The sequence below is a fragment of the Mastacembelus armatus genome, chromosome 24 (genome assembly GCF_900324485.2).
Source record: "Mastacembelus armatus chromosome 24, fMasArm1.2, whole genome shotgun sequence".
Classification (NCBI taxonomy): domain Eukaryota; kingdom Metazoa; phylum Chordata; class Actinopteri; order Synbranchiformes; family Mastacembelidae; genus Mastacembelus; species Mastacembelus armatus.
In genome coordinates, this window is record NC_046656.1 from 2,687,132 (window position 1) to 2,708,165 (window position 21,034).

General features: G+C 40.7%; 1 protein-coding gene across 3 annotated transcripts in view; it reads left to right on the plus strand.

Moving 5' to 3' along the window:
• The window catches only part of cenpe (centromere protein E), a 48,755-nt gene that overhangs the window by 20,924 nt on the left and 6,797 nt on the right, over positions 1-21,034 (plus strand). For 2 of the 3 annotated variants that reach the window (XM_026318836.1, XM_026318835.1), the window contains exons 17-36: positions 87-143; positions 737-904; positions 1,050-1,124; positions 1,315-1,383; positions 1,798-1,929; positions 2,509-2,686; positions 2,783-2,937; positions 3,024-3,317; positions 5,081-5,260; positions 5,716-5,829; positions 5,931-6,101; positions 6,263-6,406; positions 7,634-7,867; positions 7,997-8,038; positions 8,298-8,456; positions 8,664-8,897; positions 12,575-12,805; positions 13,960-14,043; positions 14,247-14,405; positions 14,614-14,847. In XM_026318836.1, coding sequence (XP_026174621.1) covers positions 87-143; positions 737-904; positions 1,050-1,124; positions 1,315-1,383; positions 1,798-1,929; positions 2,509-2,686; positions 2,783-2,937; positions 3,024-3,317; positions 5,081-5,260; positions 5,716-5,829; positions 5,931-6,101; positions 6,263-6,406; positions 7,634-7,867; positions 7,997-8,038; positions 8,298-8,456; positions 8,664-8,897; positions 12,575-12,805; positions 13,960-14,043; positions 14,247-14,405; positions 14,614-14,847 — 3,114 coding nt within the window. The remainder of the gene's footprint in view (positions 1-86; positions 144-736; positions 905-1,049; positions 1,125-1,314; positions 1,384-1,797; positions 1,930-2,508; positions 2,687-2,782; positions 2,938-3,023; positions 3,318-5,080; positions 5,261-5,715; positions 5,830-5,930; positions 6,102-6,262; positions 6,407-7,633; positions 7,868-7,996; positions 8,039-8,297; positions 8,457-8,663; positions 8,898-12,574; positions 12,806-13,959; positions 14,044-14,246; positions 14,406-14,613; positions 14,848-21,034) is intronic. The other variant, XM_026318837.1, reaches the window with a different exon arrangement.

Genomic DNA, 21,034 nt, shown 5'->3' on the forward strand with positions numbered 1-21,034 from the left:
TACTTTTTTTTTTTTTTTTTTTTGTACACTGTTAGATGGTTTTAATATCAATATTTGTTTTGTTTTCAAAACAAACTCTTTTCTAGATCAGAAAAGAGTTTGCAGACACCATCCAGCTGTGTGAAACATTGGTGTCAGAGAAGGTAATGCTTGATGGAGCACATTCTTGGTGACTGTAACTAATCTCACAACTCAACAGCTAGACAGAAAACCCTATTAATTTGTTCTCTCTATGTAAATGACTCCCAGTTTCAGTCATATGATGGAAAGATTATCTTTCTTGAACAGTATATTGAATAAAACAGTAACAAGCAGAGTCATGTGGCTGTATTAAAAACTACCATGTTGCTCAGGTCAGTTCATTCCAGAGCAGACAAATATAGGAGTCTTCTTGACTGTGTGAAAAAGCTAGCTCAAGTTAATCTGGGTTTTTCATAAGTTTGTTTTACACAGCAGCACCATTAAAAAGTTTGTTTATATCAATTTTTTTTTTTTGCGGCGATACTATCACAACTGAGACATTATTAGGGTGAAAGTTGCCATGAGCAGTTAATTCTTTTCTATTTAGAGAGAACAGAAGGGAATTATTTGAACAAAATAAGATAAACATTCATTCAGTGACGAAGAAGAATACTTTAATCCCCAAGGGGAAATTCAGTGATGAAATTGAATACCTGATCATATGTTTCAAGTGTAAATATTTGCTGATGTTTAACATGATGAAAATATATTATAGGACATGGTGGCTGCAGAGCGAGACTATCTGAAGCAGGAATTGGGTATGTTCATAGAGCAGACTGAAAGTCTGGAGAAGGAGAAAGCTACTCTGTCACAGGAGCTGGAAGAGAAGAGGGAGACAGAAGAGTTCAGAACCTTGGAGGAGCAGTTCAGGACGGAGTATGAGGTAAAGTTAAAGAGTTAGGTGTACTGGGATTGGACTTTGTGAATTCATGTCAGTATACTGTACTTAGCTTTTTCACTAGAATTTTTTTTTTTTTCTCCAGTGATTTTATTTATGTACAAGAAATAGTTTGTTTGTTGTCTTGCAGAACGAGTTGAAAAGTGAGATATCTAATTTGAAGAAGGTCATTGAATCTTCTGAGCTCCAGTGCCAACAGCTTCAGGTAAGGTGACTTGCTGAGGAATCCCTATTTCCTCAGGGTTATTAAATTTAATGTGACTTGTCTTGACTTTATTTTTACATATTTAGTGGTCATAACTGACCAGTAAATATCAAGAGGCTGATGAGTGATGACTTCTAAAAACAGCAAAATATTACAAGCTAAAATCTTGAATTAATTTTATTTTTCCTAGAACAAACTAGAAACTGTATCTGAGGAGCTGAAAATGAAAACAGAGTTTGCAGAGGAACTTCAATGTATGGTATGTGTCATAATTATATTTAGAAATGTTCTCAGCTACAAATATATATATATATATATATATATATATATATATATATATATATATATATTATAACCATGCAACATATAGCGAAGTATCAGAAGATAGAGGCCAATTCTTAGTATTACAGTAAGCCAGATTTACTGCCAGGATATCTGCACTACAAAACAAGACACCCAATGATAAATACCAGACATTTTAACGATCCTGTCTTATTAAAATGTCTGTACTAAAGTATTTCTGAACTTTGACTGTGTTCACTAAAATCTTTGAATCTTTAGTGCCGATTTGGTTTAAAAAGTAATGAAATTCTAATACTTTTATTGGAATGACTGGGAAGCCTTTGAAGATAGTTGAATGGATCCATAATTCTGGCCTGTATGCTCCTTTAAGAGTGGTAAGGACTTGGTGCAGGAGGTGAAAAAGCTTCGTCGTTCTCTGGATGACGCAGTGTGTGTGAGCAGAGACACAAAGAAGGAATGGGCTGTGCTTCGCAGTCAGAATATTGCACTCGGGGAAATTAATGTAAGTGTGATTAACTTTGCTAAAAACAGCAAGGCGTTGAAGACAACACTTTTTTGCTTTTCATTTTATTTAATGTTATTTTGTTGAGTGGTGCACTGAATTTAGTTCATTTGGAACAAAAAAAAAAAAAACCTGTTGCCTTACAGGTTTGTTATGGTTTGTGTTCACACTGAGTTGTTTACTGGGCATAAACATGATGTTAACAGTTATGCACTAATTGGACACCAATCTGTGCATCAACTGTACAGGGACCCACAATGGGGAAAATCAAAAGAAAGTCAACTTTATTTTCTGGTGTCATGTAGAGCTGTCCCAAATAAACGTGTTTAGGTCGATGTGCTTTGTGTTCATGCACACCTCAGCTGCACTACTTTCATCTGAAGTAGACATGCTCTCCCTTTCAGGCAATCTTGGAGTTTAATTGACAGCTCTTTGACTAACTTTTAAGTACTAAACCAAATAGACAAATAGTTTTTAGAAGATTGTGTCTAAATTATTTTGGAGTCATTAAGATGTGTGTGTGGGTGCTTATTTTTGACATGAATCTTCTTTTTATTTAATGTTTCTTATGATCTCCAGGCCACCCTGACTGCCAACCATGAAAAGATTGAGGCTGAAGTGAACAGCTTGCGGTCTCAACTTGAAACAGAGAAGTCCCACTCCCAAAAGATGCAGAGTGATCTCCAAAAAGAACTGAATATTGCATTTGATGAGAATACCAAGCTCACCGCTCTGCTCGATGGCAAAGTCCCAAAAAGTAGGTTTAAAGTCCTGCCATGCTAATTAGTTCGAGTGGAGACATTCGATTAGCACTGCAATCAGGTAAGATTTGTAAGATGTTGTCTTTCTTTAGATCTGATAGATAGTGTGGAGCTTGAAAGTGCAGTGGCCAGTCTGAATAAAGAACTGGCAGCATCTCGTGAAACAGAAGGAGCCCTCAGAGCTCAGCTGGAGGAACTGGCTTCATTACAGACTCTTCCTGGTGAAGTGGACAATTTGATGAAGCAGGTAAGTCTTCCAGACGTCCTCTAAAGATGGCATTAGATGCAGGACAGCCTGTTACATTAATCATGTGACATTCTGCGTTGTCTCAGATTTGTGAGTTGACAGAGGAGCTGTGCACTGCTCAGACTCATAGAGACGGTCTGCTCTCAGCCCAAGCTGAATGTCAGGAGGAGGCTCAGCAGCTCAGAGGCTCCTTGCAGATGTCTCAGGATGCCATTCATAAGCTCCAAGCAGATCTTAGTGCTGCTACTCAGAGAGAGAAGGAGCTGAGAAAGCAGTGTACCGATCTAATGCAGAACCTGGATTCACTTCACTCGGACCTGAAACAATCTGATGGTGAGAGGAGCCAGCTCATGACCACTATTGAAGAGACTGGCTTGAAAGTAAGTTAGAAAGGTTACATACCAATGTCATGATCAAGTTACCACTCTCTTATCTTCGAAACACTCAAAGCTTTTAGATTTGGATTGACAGATTCCTGTCACTCAAATCCTGGCTTGGTTTGGTATTACTTTTGCCTGTTGTCAGTGACAATTGGAGCTTTTTCTGCGAGGGAGTTGCATGTCTATCTAAAAAGAACGAATCTGACATGATGTACCAAAAGGGGCATTTAACAATAGGAAAAGGTTGAAAATGTATACCCATAAGCAGAACAACAGACTACAGTCCTATACTTATGAGCTTGCCTAGATAGAAGGAAAAAGAAGCCAGAGGATAAAAGATCTCTTGCAGGTCTGCCCGATAACGTGCGATCTTGGAAGCTAGGCAGCGCCGTGCCTGGTTAGTACTTGGATGGGAGAACAAATTGGGAAGACTAAGGGCTGCTAGCCTCAGCTACTGAGGTTACGTCACATCTCATGTCAATGTCTTAGTTAGTGTGGACCAACATCAGATAAAACAGAAACCTGCTCAGTGAGATGACCAAGTTAAGTTATTTACCCTTATTAATCCCACAATGGGGAAATTGCATTACCCACCCAAAGTGCACACACACAGCAGTGAACACGCACCCGGAGCAGTGGGCAGCCATTGGGAGTGGGAGAAGTTGGGGGTTCAGTTCCTTGCTCAAGGGTCTCACCTCATTCGTGGTATTCAAGGTGGAGAGGGCGCTGGATATTCACTCAGCCCCACCGACAATTCCTGCCAGTCCTGAGACTTGAACTAGTAATTGTATTTTATCAATTATTGATTAGTTGTTGCGGCTCTGTTTTCAATGATGCCTTATTAATTGGCGTTTGCCAAATATGCTGTTGCTGGATATTTGCTGATGTTAGTTAACATTAGCCGATGCGTGCCTTATTAGCTGGTGGGTTGCACACGATTGTAAAGCTACCTTGAAATGATAAACACCCGTTTCTTCGGGTTATTTCTGTCATTGTTCTTAGGTGCTGGTAAGTTTTTAAGCTTTAGAAAACAAGACTTGGTGTGTTCAGTTTTCATTGAGCTGTATCTGTGACTAGCATTTGGAGAAGCTGCTGCTGATGGTGAAACTTATCAAGCAGCTGTGTACTGAAGGAACCACACTCGGTCTCACATGGTTGTGGTTAGATGTGTACATTCGAGTACTTGCTGAAAATGGCTGCTTTTTCATAAAAATAATTGCCATTATAGATCATAAAACATAAAGTGCTGTGTGGATTATCTTATCAGGCATGGACATTGTCACATTTTAACAGAATCTGATTGTCAAATCACTGTTCACCAGTGGATCATTCTTTCCTTATGATTTTATCAACCTATAGTATACCTTTTTAAATTTCTTTTACTTTGTAATATATACAGTACATTCCATTGTAGTTACTTAACTGTGGGGGTATTATTTTTTTAATTGTCACATCCACTGTGAAACATTAAGAAATTTCAGGCCTTGTTTATGTTTCCTTTAGCATTCCAATAATGTTCATGTAAACAGTTTATTTTGGGTTTTACAGTGAGTGTGGCCTATTATAGTTGTATATAAATTGCAGTAACAAAACTTCGATGTATTTAATACTGTGTGTGTGTGTATGTATGTATGTATATGTGTATATATATATATATATATATATATATATATATATTATGCTGTTTCCTTTTATTTAAAAGTATATCTTATCTAGTGACTTTCCTCTTTTTTTTCTTTTTTTTTTTTCTCCGATTTTTCTAGCTTAACCACCTGACTGAAGAGTTTCAGCGTGTGCAAGATGAGAAAGATGCCTTACAGTCTAAGCAAAATGTTGGTGCTCAGAGTTCTGCAGAGGAGATAGAAAAGCTGCTGTCAGTAGTTACAGCTTTGACTGCTGAGAGAGACCAGCTCAAGATGGACCAACAGCAAAGTGTGGAAATGGCAAGTGTTTGCCTTCTTCTAATTATTAAAATAGCAAGGCAGATCTGTTAATAACTCAAACATTTGTGATTTGAACCTAAACAAACAAAACAATGCCCACTGTAAAATTTGCCTGTGGACAAGAGAACAGGGAACGCAACAAACCCTTTCCACCACCATTACAGTATACAGAGAGAATTTTCAAAAGCTGATGAAAGTTGTTGAATCTGGATATTCAGTCCCATGACAAAAACACTTTTAGCTTCATGCAGAATGCAGGAGACACAAGTTCTGCCACCATTACTAACATGTCTGCTGTCATGTCAAAAGGCTTACGTGCGCTTGTAAGCATAAATGTTAAAACACAATGGCTGTAGAGAGAATCAATTTGTTCATTAAAAAGAAAAAGTATTATTTATGTAAAACTGAATATAAACCATTATATGAAAACTAAGGTCTTTGTTCCTTTTTTTTAGGTTGCAGGCACAGTTCTTCTACAAACCCTTCAAGATGAGATTCAAGAGCAGAAGCAAAACCACTCCCATGTAGTGGATCTCTTTAAGCAGAAGGAATCTTATTTATCAAAACAAGTGTGAAATGTTATCCAAGCATTTTTATTTTTCTACTTCTGCATTTTGTCAAGATAGTAATTTGTTTTTTTTTTTTCCAATTTTTTTAATTTTGTGAGCAGATACTGAGTCTGTCACAGGAGCTCCAGCGTGTGCAAGATGAGAAAAAGACTCTTGTCATGGCCAGTGCTCAGGGTTCTGCAGAGGACATGGAGAAGCTGCTTGCTACTGTGGCTTCTCTGAGTGCGGAGAGAGACCAGCTCAGGATGGACTTGCAGGAAAATGTGGAGATGGTGTGTTATGTTACTTGGCAGCCCAATTTTCTGATCAATTCTGTCAGCTGTGTTGGCTGCTTGTTTTTTTTTTTTTGTTTTTCCCCCCCTGAATGTAATGGCCCAAAAGAAAGAGAATGCATAGTAGAAAGATTAAAAGATTAATTTATTTATTTAAACAGATGATTGAGAATCAAGAGGAGCTGAGGACAGTCCTGGAGAAGAACCGTAATCAAAAAGAGCGAATCAAACAGCTGGAGGCAGCATCCAAACAGGATGGTGCTCCAATTGAGACGAGGGCTCAGCTAGAGGTGCTACAAATGCAGGTAAGAGTTTTTATGATGCCTCATTCTTACAAAATATCTTAAATGATGCCGTCAAATTACAAAAACTCAATTTTAAATGCTCGAGTTATGTCTCTCAAACAATTGGAGTGCTGGAGGGCATGGGTGAGTAAAATATGAAAAACTATATTAAATATACAGTCATGTAATAAAGTATAGCCTCTTTCAGTTCAGTGGTTTTACATATCAGGACATAAAAATTTAACGTCAGATAACCAACAACGCATGACGTATTTCACCATATCTATTTAATTTAAAAAAAAAAAAAAAAAAGTCGAATTGCAGAAGCGGGGGGGGGAGTACACCCCATGTTTCTGTAGCTTGTAGAACTATCTTTAACAGCAATAACTTCAGGTAATTGTATGCTTTTTTTTCAGTCTGGCACATTATGGAAGAGGAATGTGCCCTTAAACACAACATTGTTTGAGGGCATTGTTTATGCACAGATCATAAGGTCCTGCCACAACAATTCAGATTGAGCTCTGGACATTGACTTGACAGTCAAATAAGACAGTCAAATAAGTGAAACATGTCGTTCTTGGTGATCCAAGATTGCATTTGCCTAATTTTAACACTTGGTAAGGTTCGGATGTTTTTTTGGGGGGGGGGGGTCATTATTTGTAAAACCACATAACTGAAAAAGGGTGTACTTTCTTCTGTTTTCATTACTGTATCTAGTTCTTAGATTAAATCTTATGGACTTAACTCACTGCAATAAAATATGGAACATGAACTACAAACAGGCTAACAATGACTCCAAAGTTCAAAGTACCCCCTGTTGACAGGCTAAAGATCAATTTACTTTAAGATCTTGGCTCTGTTCTGGGTGAATTTATCATCCTGGGCGTAACACTGTCTACAATTACAAAGATGAAGTATTTTGAATTTGCATCACTGAATGGATGCTGTATAGAAATTAAGGCTAAGGCCCATTGGTGGGATTCAGATGTTTAAATCACTGGGGGGCGAGTAAGATAATTTCTCAGAAATTGCATTCTTCTGTTTCAAGTAGTATTGAGAAAATCATTAAATGACAAATTAGAAGTGGTTGTTGACAGTAGAAGAAAACGTATTCCTCACATTTCACAACTGTTCTCACTGCTACAGGCACACTTCAGTTGGTATAGCACAAAATAAGTCATAATAACCTCTATACAAAACATTGCATATACATATGTCCTGTGTCAATTAATTCTGAATTTTTTACAGATTCAGAGTCTGACTGAGGAGCTTGAGAGTGTGCGAACAGAGAGAGATCATCTTCTGTCTGAGAAAGAAGCCAGATGTCAGACCTCCACAGAGCGGCTGGAGGAACTGCAGCAAAGAGTGACATCTCTCAGTGAGGAGAGAGACCAGCTGCAGGAGATGCTGGAGGATCTCAGACAGGAGAAGACACAGGTCAAAACAGGGCTGGAAGACAGGATGGGAACACTACTGACTGAGGTTTGTGAGACATAGGATCCATTGCACAGCAGCAAATTCTGAATGTTGTTGTTTGTATAGTACAAGTTGTAATAGGATATTTGGCTTTTTTTTTTTTTTTTTTTTTTTTTTATTCTGGGTGTGTTTCAGATTCAGCAGCTGAAGGAACATCTGAAGAAGGCGAGAGAGGAGGTGAGCCAGCTGAAGTCTGACCTTCAAGAGAATATGGAACTGATCAGGCTTTTTTTTTGTTTGTTTTGTTTTGTTTTCTTCCCCCATGTGTATGTGCTATTTATAGATGTAAAATAAATTAATTTATTTTTTGATCAGCTATGTTCTACTGCTGTGGTAATGATATGGCCCAAGCCAGCCATAGTTACTGAACCCTCCATTTTAGTCTGTTTATAAAGAAAAAATGTTGTAAGCTCTTCTGGGTGGGAATATCTTTCAGATGATAGAAAACCAGGAGGAGCTGAGGGGGTCTCAGGACAAGGTCGGAGCTCTCCAGGACGAGATTACTATGCTGATGAGACAGAAGGCAGAGCTGGAGAGCAGACTAAGCAGTGGAATTGATGCCGATAGTCCTGTCCAGAAAGAACTTCAAAACCAGGCATGACTTTTATCCATGAAGAAGACACAGAATTAACCACTGTGTAACACTTACTGCTCTGTCTTGAATTGACCATATGCTTTTTGGTTAGACGTTTGAAAGCTTTGTTAAACAAACCTTTTTAAAATAGAAATATTATACAGTATTCATGCAATTCCTTATACATAATTTTGTAATTACAATTTGATCTTCATTCTTCCCTCACAGATTCATAGTCTGACTGAAGAGCTTGAGCGTGTACAAGCAGAGAGGGACAATCTGCTGTTTGAGAGGACAGCCAACACTCAGACCTCCACAGAGCAGCTGGAGGAGCTGCAGCACAGAGTGACATCTCTCAGTGAGGAGAGAGACCAGTTGCGTGAGATACTGGAGGGTCTCAAACAGGAGAAGACACAGCTCAAAACAGAGCTGGAGGACAGGATGGGAACACTACTGGCTGAGGTTTGTGAGCCATAGCATCAGTTGCACAGCAGCACATACACATGTAGCAATTTAAAGTGTCACTTTTTTTATCACAGTGTGTTTGCGTTGCCCTGGTGGTAGCTTTGCATCAGAAATGCAGTAGTTTTAATCCTGCACTGGGCTTAAAAAAAAAAAAAAAAAAAAGGCAATTAAGGTTTGATTCCAGTCTAGGTTTTGTTCTGGCAATACAGCTGAGGTCATTTTGTTTTATTTGTCTCTTAAATTCATTAATTACTTTTATACAGACAACAGAACAGAAACGGTCACATATACACGGCCAAGAATTGATGAATCTAAATCCCAAAGTTTTTAATGACCATCTCTTTGACAGACTGCCGTATTGTACCATTAAATGGTTTTTCAAACGCACTAACAAAAAAAAAACAAACGGGCACACACTTTTTTGCTGAATCAAGTTCACACAAGGGATGGAGTGAAACGCTGATTAAGGCCAGGGATTTCACTCCATCCCAGGCCCCCTTGTATTGGAGGATACTTGGATGGGCCGTTGCTATGTACTGCGGTTACTATGTACACTGCAAAAGAGGCTGAGACACTTTTTTTAGCAGTGAGAGTGAAAGTTGTGCTTAATGTGAGGATTCTGACTCCATAAACTTATCCTGCTACATTATCGCCGCAGGCTGACAGGCTTACCACCACCATACTACCGAGACTTTCTACAAGGGAGCTCAAAGGCCAACAAATTTCCAGTCCTTAAGATCAGCAATGTCTGGGAAGTGGTTATTAATATAATACATATTTTGTAAAAATAGATTTATAATTCTTTTTTTTTTTTATTTTTGTATCAAAACCCCCTACATACGCCACTCTACCAAAACCTTTTGTCTCACCGCATTTAAAAATTTAAAGTGTCAGAAAGCATGCTGCTTCATTAGGGCTAATGCGCCACTTGCTTTTGATTTAAATGCGAAATTCTAATAAAAACACTTGTAATGTAAAAACTTATTGGGAAACACAGTTCTGTACATTCTTTTGTAAAAATCTGATTAATGGAAAATATAATGAACTGATTAATCGATTATTTAAGGAGTTGTTTTGTTGCAGACCTAGTCACCATGGCAATGGTTTTCCACTTGAAAAGGTGTGAATGACTTGGCGACTTGTTGAGAGCAAGGGTGTAACGACTTTAGTAGTGTGGAGATATTTCAGATATAAGTCCGACAAGAAGCGGGGGGGTTAGGGTAGGGGAGCTCAGTGCACCGATGGTCCTCGGGCAGTCTAGGCCTATAGCAGCATTACTAAGGGATGGTTAAGGGTTGCATGAAGCCAGCCCTAACTATATGCTTTGTCAAAGAGGAAGGTTTTAAGTCTAGCCTTAAAAGTACAGAGTGTTTGCCTCCTGAACCCAGACTGGGAGCTGGTTCCACAGGAGAGGAGCTTGATAACTAAAGGCTCTGCCTCCCATTCTACTTTTGGAAACTCTGGGAACCATAATTAGACCTGTACTCTGAGAGCGAAGTGGTCTATTGGGATAATATGGTACTCTGAGGTCTTTAAGGTATGAAGGAGCTTGATCATGAAGGGATTTGTATGTGAGGAGAAGGATTTTAAATTCTATTCTGTATTTTACAGGGAGCCAATGAAGAGAAGCCAATATAGGAGAAATATGATCTCTCTTGCTAGTTCCTGTCAGGAGTCTGGCTGCGGCATTCTGGATTAACAAATGCATGGACTAGTTTTTCTGCATCATTTTGAGACAGGATGTTCCTAATTTTGGCAATGTTGCGCAGGTGGAAGAAGGTAGTTCTAGAGATTTGTTTTGTGAGTTAAAGGACATGTCCTGGTCAAAAATAACTCCAAGGTTTTTCACAGTAGTGCTGGAGGCCAGGGCTATGCCATCTAAAGTAGCGATAATTTTAGAAAAGCTATTTCTGAGGTTTTTAGGCCCAAATACAGTAACTTCTGTTAGCCTCCACTACTTTCTCATAACTTTGTGACTCATCAGCTTTATTCCTCTGTAGTTTCCACAACTCTGCACGTGTCCCTTGTTCTTAAAAATGGGCATCAGTACACTTCTCCATTCCTCAGGCATCCTCTCACTGTCCAAGATCTTATGTAGCCCAGTCAAAAACTCTATTGCCACCTCTCCTAAACACTTTCATACCTCCACAGGTATGTCGTCAGGACCAACTGCCTTTCCACTCTTCACCCTCTTCGCCTTCTTCACTTCATCCTTACTGATCTTTGCTATTTTTTGCTCACCTCTTCTACTCTGTGCTCTCTAACATTTTCCTCATTCATCAACTCTTCAGAGTATTCCTTCCATCTTTCCATCACACTTGCGACACCTGTCAACACATTTCCATCCCTGTCCTTGATAAGTCTAACCTGCTGCACATCCTTTCCATCTCTCTCTCTGCCTTGCCAACCTGTACAAATCCACCTCTCCCTCCTTAGTGTCCAACCTATCATACAAATCCTCATACACCCTTTGTTTGGCCTTTGCCACCTCTACCACCTTTACGCATCTCCCTGTACTCCTGTCTGTTCTCTTCTGTCCTGTGTCCCACTTCTTCTTAGCTAACCTTTTCATCTTAACACACTCCTGAACTTCCTCATTCCACCAACCATGTGTCCTTATCTGCTTTCCAGGTGGTTGTAAAAGGCATAGGAATGTGTTTTAACAATGTTTTCTGTATTAACCTAATCATTGGGAATCTTCTCAATGGTTCTTCCACCCCCACCCCTCGGGGCACGCTGTAATTCACATCCTGGATAGCAACATTAGTCTCATGTGGAAAAAGTGTACACACCTATATGAATTAGTTTTTTACTGTTCATATATACACATATTAGTGTATATAATTTGCTGTGTATACATGTACAAACAAAATATCTCATCCTCCAGCAAGTCAGTTTTCTGGCTAGGGCTGAGTTTAAAAAATGATTGACTTATTGAACTCAATCTTCATTTGAAAGATTCAATATTGATTCATAAAATCCATAGATCTGTATGTCTCTATCTATCTATATCTCTCTCTCCATCTATCTATCATCACATATATAATCACAGGACCATGTAACAAGTTTAGTTAGCCTATGACAAAGAACCAAAACACGACAGAAGCTAAATGCAGGCGTATTAACAAACAAACCTAGTGTTAATCCAACATGGCGTAGAGTAGCGACACTAGTGGATGACTGTTGTTTTTGTTGTAAAAACATAAGAATACATGGTGCTATAACCAGTTGTGTGCATATTTTTAAACAGAGTAAACGGCAAAAGCCAGTTGTAGAAAGATTTGTGGATTTGGGACAGCATTGAGCAATATCAAGTCAGTGCGTATGAGTATGACTAATCGCGTAATGCCTGCACCATTGCATATAAACAGCTGTGATAGTCCTGGCCCATTTGAAGCCACTAGAGGAGACTTTCTAAGGTGGGGGATCCAGACCCACATTCTTTCTGTAAGAAAGTGAGTGGCTATTTCTGGCCAGGCTAGTATGTGTGAGTATAAGCTGATCAACACCTATCAGTATTATAGTAAAACGCATGCCATGCTGCTGTACAAATGAGGAACAGGAACCGCTGCTAATGTACAGTATTTGTATGCACTATACATAATACCAGTTGCAATAAGATATTCAGGTTATAAATGGTTTTTAATCTGAAATGACTTATCCTTCTGTCACAGATGCAAACTGTGTCAGAGAAACTGGAGTGTGTACAAACAGAGAGAGATCATCTGTCTGAGAAAGAAGCCAGATGTCAAACCTCCACAGAGCAGCTGGAGGAACTGCAGCAAAGAGTGACATCTCTCAGTGAGGAGAGAGACCAGCTGCAGGAGATACTGGAGGGTCTCAGACAGGAGAAGACACAGCTCAAAACAGAGCTGGAAGACAGGATGGGAATACTACTGACTGAGGTTTGTACAGCAGCACATATTAAAAATGTATCAGTGAGCCACACTGTAATTTTTCTTCCTTACCATGAACACTCCTGTTGTAGTATATTTGGACCCAGTCCCACAGGTACTGTCCTGCTGCCACCAATGACTATAGGAAAGCATGGACATAACAAGCCCACTTCCAGGTTTCGATCCATATAGGAAGTAGCCATTGGCTCCAACAAGCCCTGGCTCTCATTGACTTCGATTGAAAAATCAGTGCCAATTATTAAGTTACTATTGTTGCCGCAGTAATCACTGTCGCTTTGTCGTCTTTGTTTGAACACGCGCTTAATACTCCTAATTTTTTTTCTTGTCTATTTGCTCTGTAACACAAGATATTAAGGAAAGTAACTGACCAATTAGGTGGCTCCTTTAATCCATGTCACATCATTCCACCCCTGCATCTGGATAATTGACAGGTGTGATTGACAGGTTATTTTACCCATACACATTATGGCTACCTGTCCCTACATGGTGGGAATGGATTTGCTGCTGCTTGGACATTTAAGAACTGTGTTGAAAAATCGCTGACGCCAACCAATTAATATGTGGAATTAATTGTGCATAACAGATATTGATATTTAGCCATAGTCTAAGCCTTATGGCTAAGGCCAGATTGCAGTCGGAGCTTTTGCCGCTCGCTCAATGATGCGTGTACATTCAAGTTCGCTGCTGATTGGCTCAGAGGTTGCCATGGGAACATTCTCTAGACACTGCCTTATTGTCCAAATATGGTACTTCTGGCTCCACAAAAGCAACATGGCCAAAAATGGTGACTGAATTGGCTTCAGTCTCGCTGTGCTTAACGCTATGGGTGATGTCCACACCCTATATACATCGCCAATGGCTGCCACAAATATGCAGAGAATTAAATGTGGATTCATGTGGCAATGAAATGTCCCTGACACTGGCCTGAGTAATATTTACTAATAAAATCTAGTGTGTATTTGTTTAAGAAATTACTGGACCTTTTTGAAAACGATACTATTTGAACTGCTTAAGGTTACTTTGCCCTTGTTTTCTGTTTTGTTGCTTAGAATTCAGCTACTTTTTTTTTTTTTTTAAAGCAAATACACCTTGTTGGAAAATTACAGTAATGCTCAAATCATTAAATTCTGGGTGTGTTTCAGATTCAGCAGCTGAAGGAACATCTGAATAAGGCGAGAGAGGAGGTGAGCCAGCTGAAGTCTGACCTTCAAGAGAATATAGAACTGGTCAGGGTTTTTTTTTTTTTTTTTTTTTTTTTAATAGATGTGACATTAAGCTGTAAAATAAATGTATTTATTTTTTGATCAGCTATATTCTACTGCTGCGGTAATGATACAGCCCAAACCGGCCATAGTTACTGAACCCTCCATTTTAGTCTGTTTATAAAGAAAAGATGTCGTAAGCTCTTCTGGGTGGGAATATCTTTCAGATGATAGAAAACCAGGAGGAGCTGAGGGGGTCTCAGGACAAGGTCGGAGCTCTCCAGGACGAGATTAGTATGCTGATGAGACAGAAGGCAGAGCTGGAGAGCAGACTAAGCAGTGGAATTGATGCCGATAGTCCTGTCCAGAAAGAACTTCAAAACCAGGCATGACTTTTATCCATGAAGAAGACACAGAATTAACCACTGTGTAACACTTACTGCTCTGTCTTGAATTGACCATATGCTTTTTGGTTAGATGTTTGAAAGCTTTGTTAAACAAACCTTTTTAAAATAGAAATATTATACAGTATTCATGCAATTCCTTATACATAATTTTGTAATTACAATTTGATCTTCATTCTTCCCTCCATAGATTCATAGTCTGACTGAAGAGCTTGAGCGTGTACAAGCAGAGAGGGACAATCTGCTGTTTGAGAGGACAGCCAACACTCAGACCTCCACAGAGCAGCTGGAGGAGCTGCAGCACAGAGTGACATCTCTCAGTGAGGAGAGAGACCAGTTGCATGAGATACTGGAGGGTCTCAAACAGGAGAAGACACAGGTCAAAACAGAGCTGGAGGACAGGATGGGAACACTACTGGCTGAGGTTTGTGAGCCATAGGATCAGTTGCACAGCAGCACATACACATGTAGCAATTTAAAGTGTCACTTTTATCACAGTATGTTTGCGTTGCCCTGGTGGTAGCTTTGCGTCAGGAATGCAGTAGTTTTAATCCTGCACTGGGCTTTTTACTTTTATACAGGTAACAGAACAGAAACGGTCACATATACATGGCCAAGAATAGATTCATCTAAAACCCGAAGTTTTTAATGACCATCTCTTTGACAGACTGCTGTATTGTACCATTAAATGGTTTTTCAAAACACACTAACAAAAAAAACAAACGGACACACACATTTTTGCTGAAACAAGCTCACACAAGGGATGGAGTGAAATGCTGATTAAGGCCATGGATTTCACTCCATCCCAAGCCACCTTGTATTGGAGGATACTTGGATGGGCCGTGGGCAGCATGGTGGCCTCAGTGGCCGGTGAGGATTCTGACTCCATAAACTGCTACGTTATCGCCGCAGGCTGACAGTCTTACACCACCATACTACCGACACTTTCTACAAGGAAGCTCAAAGTTCAGCAATATCCAGTCTGTATTCCAGTCCTTAAGATCAGCAATGTCTGCGAAATGGTTATTAATATAAGAATACATATTTTGTAAAAATAGATTTAATTCTTTTTTTTTTATTATTTTTGTATCAAAACCCCCTACATATGCCACTCTACCAAAACCTTTTGTCACCGCATTTAAAAATTTCTAAATCCATCATGAAGTGTCAGAAAGCCTGCTGCTTCATTAGGGCTAATGTGCCACTTGCTTTTGATTTAAATGTGAAATTCTAATAAAAACACTTGTAATGTAAAAACTTATTGGAAAACACAGTTCTTTACATTCTTTTGTAAAAATCAGATTAATGGAAAACATAATGAACTGATTAATCGATTATTTAAGGAGTTGTTTTGTTGCAGACCTAGTCACCATGGCAATGGTTTTCCACTTGAAAAGGTGTGAATGACTTGGCGACTTGTTGAGAGACTTTAGTAGTGTGGAGATATTGAAAGTCTGACAAGAAGCCAGAGTAGCATGCGCTGCAAAGCATAGATGTGTATTTGACAAGAATATACTATCTATATGTTCCACCAATTAGTGTGATGGCACTGGGGAGGAAACTGTCTTTGTGTCTGGTTGTTTCGGTGTACAGTGTTATGTGGTGCTGATCAGAAGGGAGGAGTTCTCCCTTGTCCTGTGAGGTGTACAGGTCCTTGATGAAAGGCATGTTGGCACCAGTGATTCTTTCTGCAGCCCAAACTGTCTCGAGTTTGCTTCTGTTGTGTTTGCATGCTGAACCAAACCAGTGATGTATATGCAGGGAGCTGACTTGATTATTTATATTACTTCAAATTAATCAGTCAAAGTTGATAATAGACAAGCATGTCAAAGGTAAAGGCTATAAGACCATCTCCAAGCAGCTTTATGTTCCTGTGAATACAGTTGCACATATTAATCAGAAGTTTAAGGTCTGTGGGACTGTAGCCACCCTCCCTGGACATGGCTGCCAGAGAAAAACTGATGACAAATTGAAGAGACAGATAATACAAATCATAACCAAAGAGTCCAGAACAACTTCCAAAGAAATCAGAGGTGAACTCCAAGGTCAAGGTACAGTGTCAGAACTGTCACTGTCCACAACCAAGGAGGACTCCTGTTGAAAGCAAATCATAAAAAATTTAGCCTTGAATTTGCCAAAATGCATATTGAAAAACCACAAAGCTTCTGGGAGAATGTCCTTTGGACAGATTAAACAAAACTGGAGCTTTTTGCCAGGCCACATCGGCTTGATGTTCACGGACACAAAAGTGAAGCATACAGAGCAAAGAACACTGTACCTACTGTGAAACATGGGGGAGGCTCAGTTATGTTCTGGGGCTGCTTTGCAGAAGCTTCAAGGCTCTTAATTCAATTCAATTTTATTTATATAGTGCCAAATCACAATACAATCAACTCAAGGAACTTTACAAAAAACAAAAAAAAAAAACCCAACAAATCCCTCATGAGCAAGCACAAGGCAACAATGGAGAGGAAAAACTTTCTTCTTCTTTTCCTTTCAGCTACTCCCTTGAGGGGTCGCCACGGCGAATCATCCGCCTCCATTTAACCCTATCCTCTGTATCCTCCACTCCCACAGCAACTATCCTCATGTCCTCCTTCACTACATCTAAGAACCTCCTTTTTGGTCTTCCTCTAGGCCTCCTTCCTGACAGCTCTAACCTCAGCATCCTTTTCCCAATGTATTGTTCAAATACATGTCCAAACCATGTCGATCTGGATTCCCTGGCTTTTTCTCCAAAACATCTAACATGACCTGTCCCTCTGATGTACTCATTTCTGATCCTATCCATCATCATCACTCCCAGAGAGAACCTCAACATCTTCAGCTCTGCTACCTCCAGCTCTGCCTCCTGTCTTTTTCTCAGTGCCACTGTCTCTAAACCAGACAACATTGCTGCTCTCACCACTGTCTTGTCCACCTTTCCTTTCATTCTTGCTGACACTCTTTTGTCACACATCACACCTGACACTTTCCTCCACCTGTTCCAACCTGCTCGCACACGTCTCTTCACTTCTTTTCAACACTCTCCGTTGCTCTGGACTGTTGACCCTAGGTACTTAAAATCCTCCACCTTCTTCACCACTACTCCCTGTAACCTCACCGTTCTACTTGAATCCCACTCATTTCACACACATGTACTCTGTTTTACTGTGGCTAACCTTCATTCCTCTCCTTTACAGAGCAAACCTCCACCTCTCTAGATTTTCCTCCTTCCTGCTCTCACTACAGATGACAATGTCATCTGCAAACATCATGGTCCATGGAGATTCCTGTCTAACCTCATATGTCAGCCTGTCCATCACCACAGCAAACAAGAAGGGGCTCAAAGCAGATCCATGCTGCAGTTCCACTGCCACCTAGAACTCCTCTGTCACCCCTACAGCACACCTCACCACTGTCTTACAGCTCTCATACCTGTCCTGCACCACTCAAACATTCTTCTCTGCCACTCCAGACTTCTTCATACAAAACCACAGCTCCTCTCTCGGCACCCTGTCATACACCAAATCTACAAAGACACAATGCAGCTCCTTCTGGCCTTCTCTGTACTTCTCTTACAGCATTCTCAAAGCAAATATTGCATCTGTGATACTCTTTCTTGGCATGAAACCATACTGCTTCTCACAAATGCTCACTTCAGACCTCAGCCTAGCCTCCACTACTCTTTTCCATAACTTCATTGTGTGACTCATCAGCTTCATTCCGCTGTAGTTTCCACAACTCTGCACATCTCCCTTGTTCTTAAAAATGGGCACCAGCACACTTCTCCTCCATTCCTCAGGCATCCTCTCTCTCCAAGATCTTGTTAAATAGCCCAGTCAAAAACTTTACTGCCATCCATCTTCTTCCGCTTATCCGGGACTGGGTCACGGGGGCAGTAGCTGAATCAGGGCTACCCAGACTTCCTTCTCCCTGGACACTTCCTCCAGCTCTTCCGGGGGGGACACCGAGGCGTTCCCAGGCCATCCGGGAGACATAGTCCCTCCAGCGTGTCCTGGGTCTTCCCTGGGGCCTCCTCCCCTGTGGGACATGCCCGGTACGCCTCCCCTGGGAGGGTGCCCAGGAGGCATCCGAAACAGAAGCCCTATCTCTAAGGGAGCCACCGGCCACCCTGTGGAGGAAGTTCATTTCAGCCGCTTGTATCTGCGATCTTGTCCTTTCGGTCATGACCCAGAGCTCATGACCATAGGTGAGAGTAGGAATGTAGATTGACCGGTAAATCGAGAGCTTCGCCTTCCGACTTAACTCCTTCTTCACCACAACGGACCGGTACACCGACCGCATTACCGTTGCCGATGCCCCGATCCGTCTGTCAATCTCACATTCTGTCCTTCCCTCACTCGTGAACAAGACCCCGAGATACTTAAACTCCTCCACCTGAGGCAGGATCTCTCCCCTGGCCTGGAGATGGCAAGCCACCTTTTTCCAGTTGAGTACCATGGCCTTGGACTTGGAGGTGCTGATTCTCATCCCAGCCGCTTCACACTCGGTTGCAAACCGCCCCAGCGCACGCTGGAGATCCTGGCTCAATGGAGCCAACAGGACGACATCATCCGCAAAAAGCAGAGATGAAATCCTGTGGTCCCCTGAACTGGACTCTGTTGAAAGTCAATCCCCAGACTTTCCCCGAGTCCGTTGATGGAGGGTTAATGAGAGACGGAGTGGAAGTTAAGTTCTACAGCTGGTTTATTTACAGAGATATTTCCGGAGATCAACTCACACAGTACAGCAGAGAGATCTGAAGTATAAAGGAAGTAACACACCATCTTAAACCTGTGGCTACCCCCCATCCTGATACCACTTACTTCCCTTTTACAGAGGTTATCCTTACTTTAATACCATATATGTAGTTGTTGTTTCAACTCAAGCATTTTATCAGTTGTTAATGGCCTTCACACAATACTATATATGGCAAGCAAGCTCTTGTAAGTACATCTAACAGATACTACACTATTACACTCTAAGCCTATAATGCTTATGAACCTGTGAGGTGTGTCTGCATTCTACAACTCCCTCCGGCCCCTGGCTGCGCCTAGAAATTCTGTCCATAAAAGTAATGAACAGAACCGGTGACAAAAGGCAGCCCTGCCCGAGTCCAACGCGCACTGGGAACAGGTCTGACTTACTACCGGCAATGCAAACCAAGCCCCTGCTCCGTTTGTACAGAGACCGGATAGCTCTCAGCAAAGGGCCCCGGACACCATACTCCTGGAGCACCTCCCACAGGATGTCGCGAGGGACTTCTCCAAGTCCACAAAACACATGTACAGTATTGTTCAAAATAATAGCAGTACAATGTGACTAACCAGAATAATCAAATAAGAGAATCTACTGCACCTGCTGGTAACTTGTTTGCCATGTAGCAATAAAAAATATACTAAAAACCTGGATTATTCTGGTTAGTCACATTGTACTGGTATTATTTTGAACAATACTGTAGACTGGTTGGGCATACTCCCATGAACCCTTGAGCACCCTTGAGAGGGTGTAGAGCTGGTCCAGCGTTCCACGGCCGGGATGGAAACCGCATTGTTCCTCCTGGATCCGAGGTTCGACCACTGGCTGGATCCTCCTCTCCAGCACCCTGGCATAGACCTTCCCTGAGAGGCACGCGATGTTGGCTTTGAAATGGAACTATCATTCTTCAATAAGTTAACTTTTAATCAAATTGAAATGAGACCTTGAGAATGTGAATCGAATCGATTCATGAAATTGAAAGCAATACCCAGTCCTATTTCTGACTATAGCTTCAACTTTATTTAAAGATTTATGTGCAGAGTCTCACAGACTCATGAAGTCAAGAGAAAATTTTTGAAATAAAGTAACACAATAATCACAGTTTACAGCAAACCCTGACCACAGAGCTTCTTCTTTACTTTAATTTCTATTTGAGCATTCATTTTAGTATGGACTGAAGTACGGTCTGTATGTGTTGGGTGCTGTACGTGTGTAGCCTGGCCAACCAGGCTAACTCTTTCCATTCTATACAAAAAATTAGTCTGGTTGAGATCGAATTCCATGGCCAGTGCACCCAGAATACACCAATTAGAGGAATGAAGGATATGCTGTGAGCAGTATTAACAAACAAACATAGTGTTAATCCAACATGGCGTAGAGTAGAGACCCTAGTAGATGACTGTTGTTTTTGTTGTAAAAAGGAATAGATGGTGCTATAACCAGTTGTGTGCATATTTTTAAACAGAGTAAACAGCAAAAGCCAGTTGTAGAAAGATTTGTGGATTTGGGACGGCATTGAGCAATATCAAGTCAGTGCGTATGAGTATGACTAATCGCGTAATGCCTGCACCATTGCATATAAACAGCTGTGATAGTCCTGGCCCATTTGAAGCCACTAGAGGAGACTAAGGTGGGGGATTCAGACCCACATTCTTTCTGTAAGAAAGTGAGTGGTTATTTCTGGCCAGGTTGGTATGTGTGAGTATAAGCTGATCAACACCTGTCAGTATTATAGTAAAACACATGCCATGTTGCTGTACAAATGAGGAACAGGAACCGCTGCTAATGTACGGTATTTGTATCCACTATGCATAATACCATTTGCAATAGGATATTCAGGTTATAAATGTTTTTTAATCTGAAATGATTTA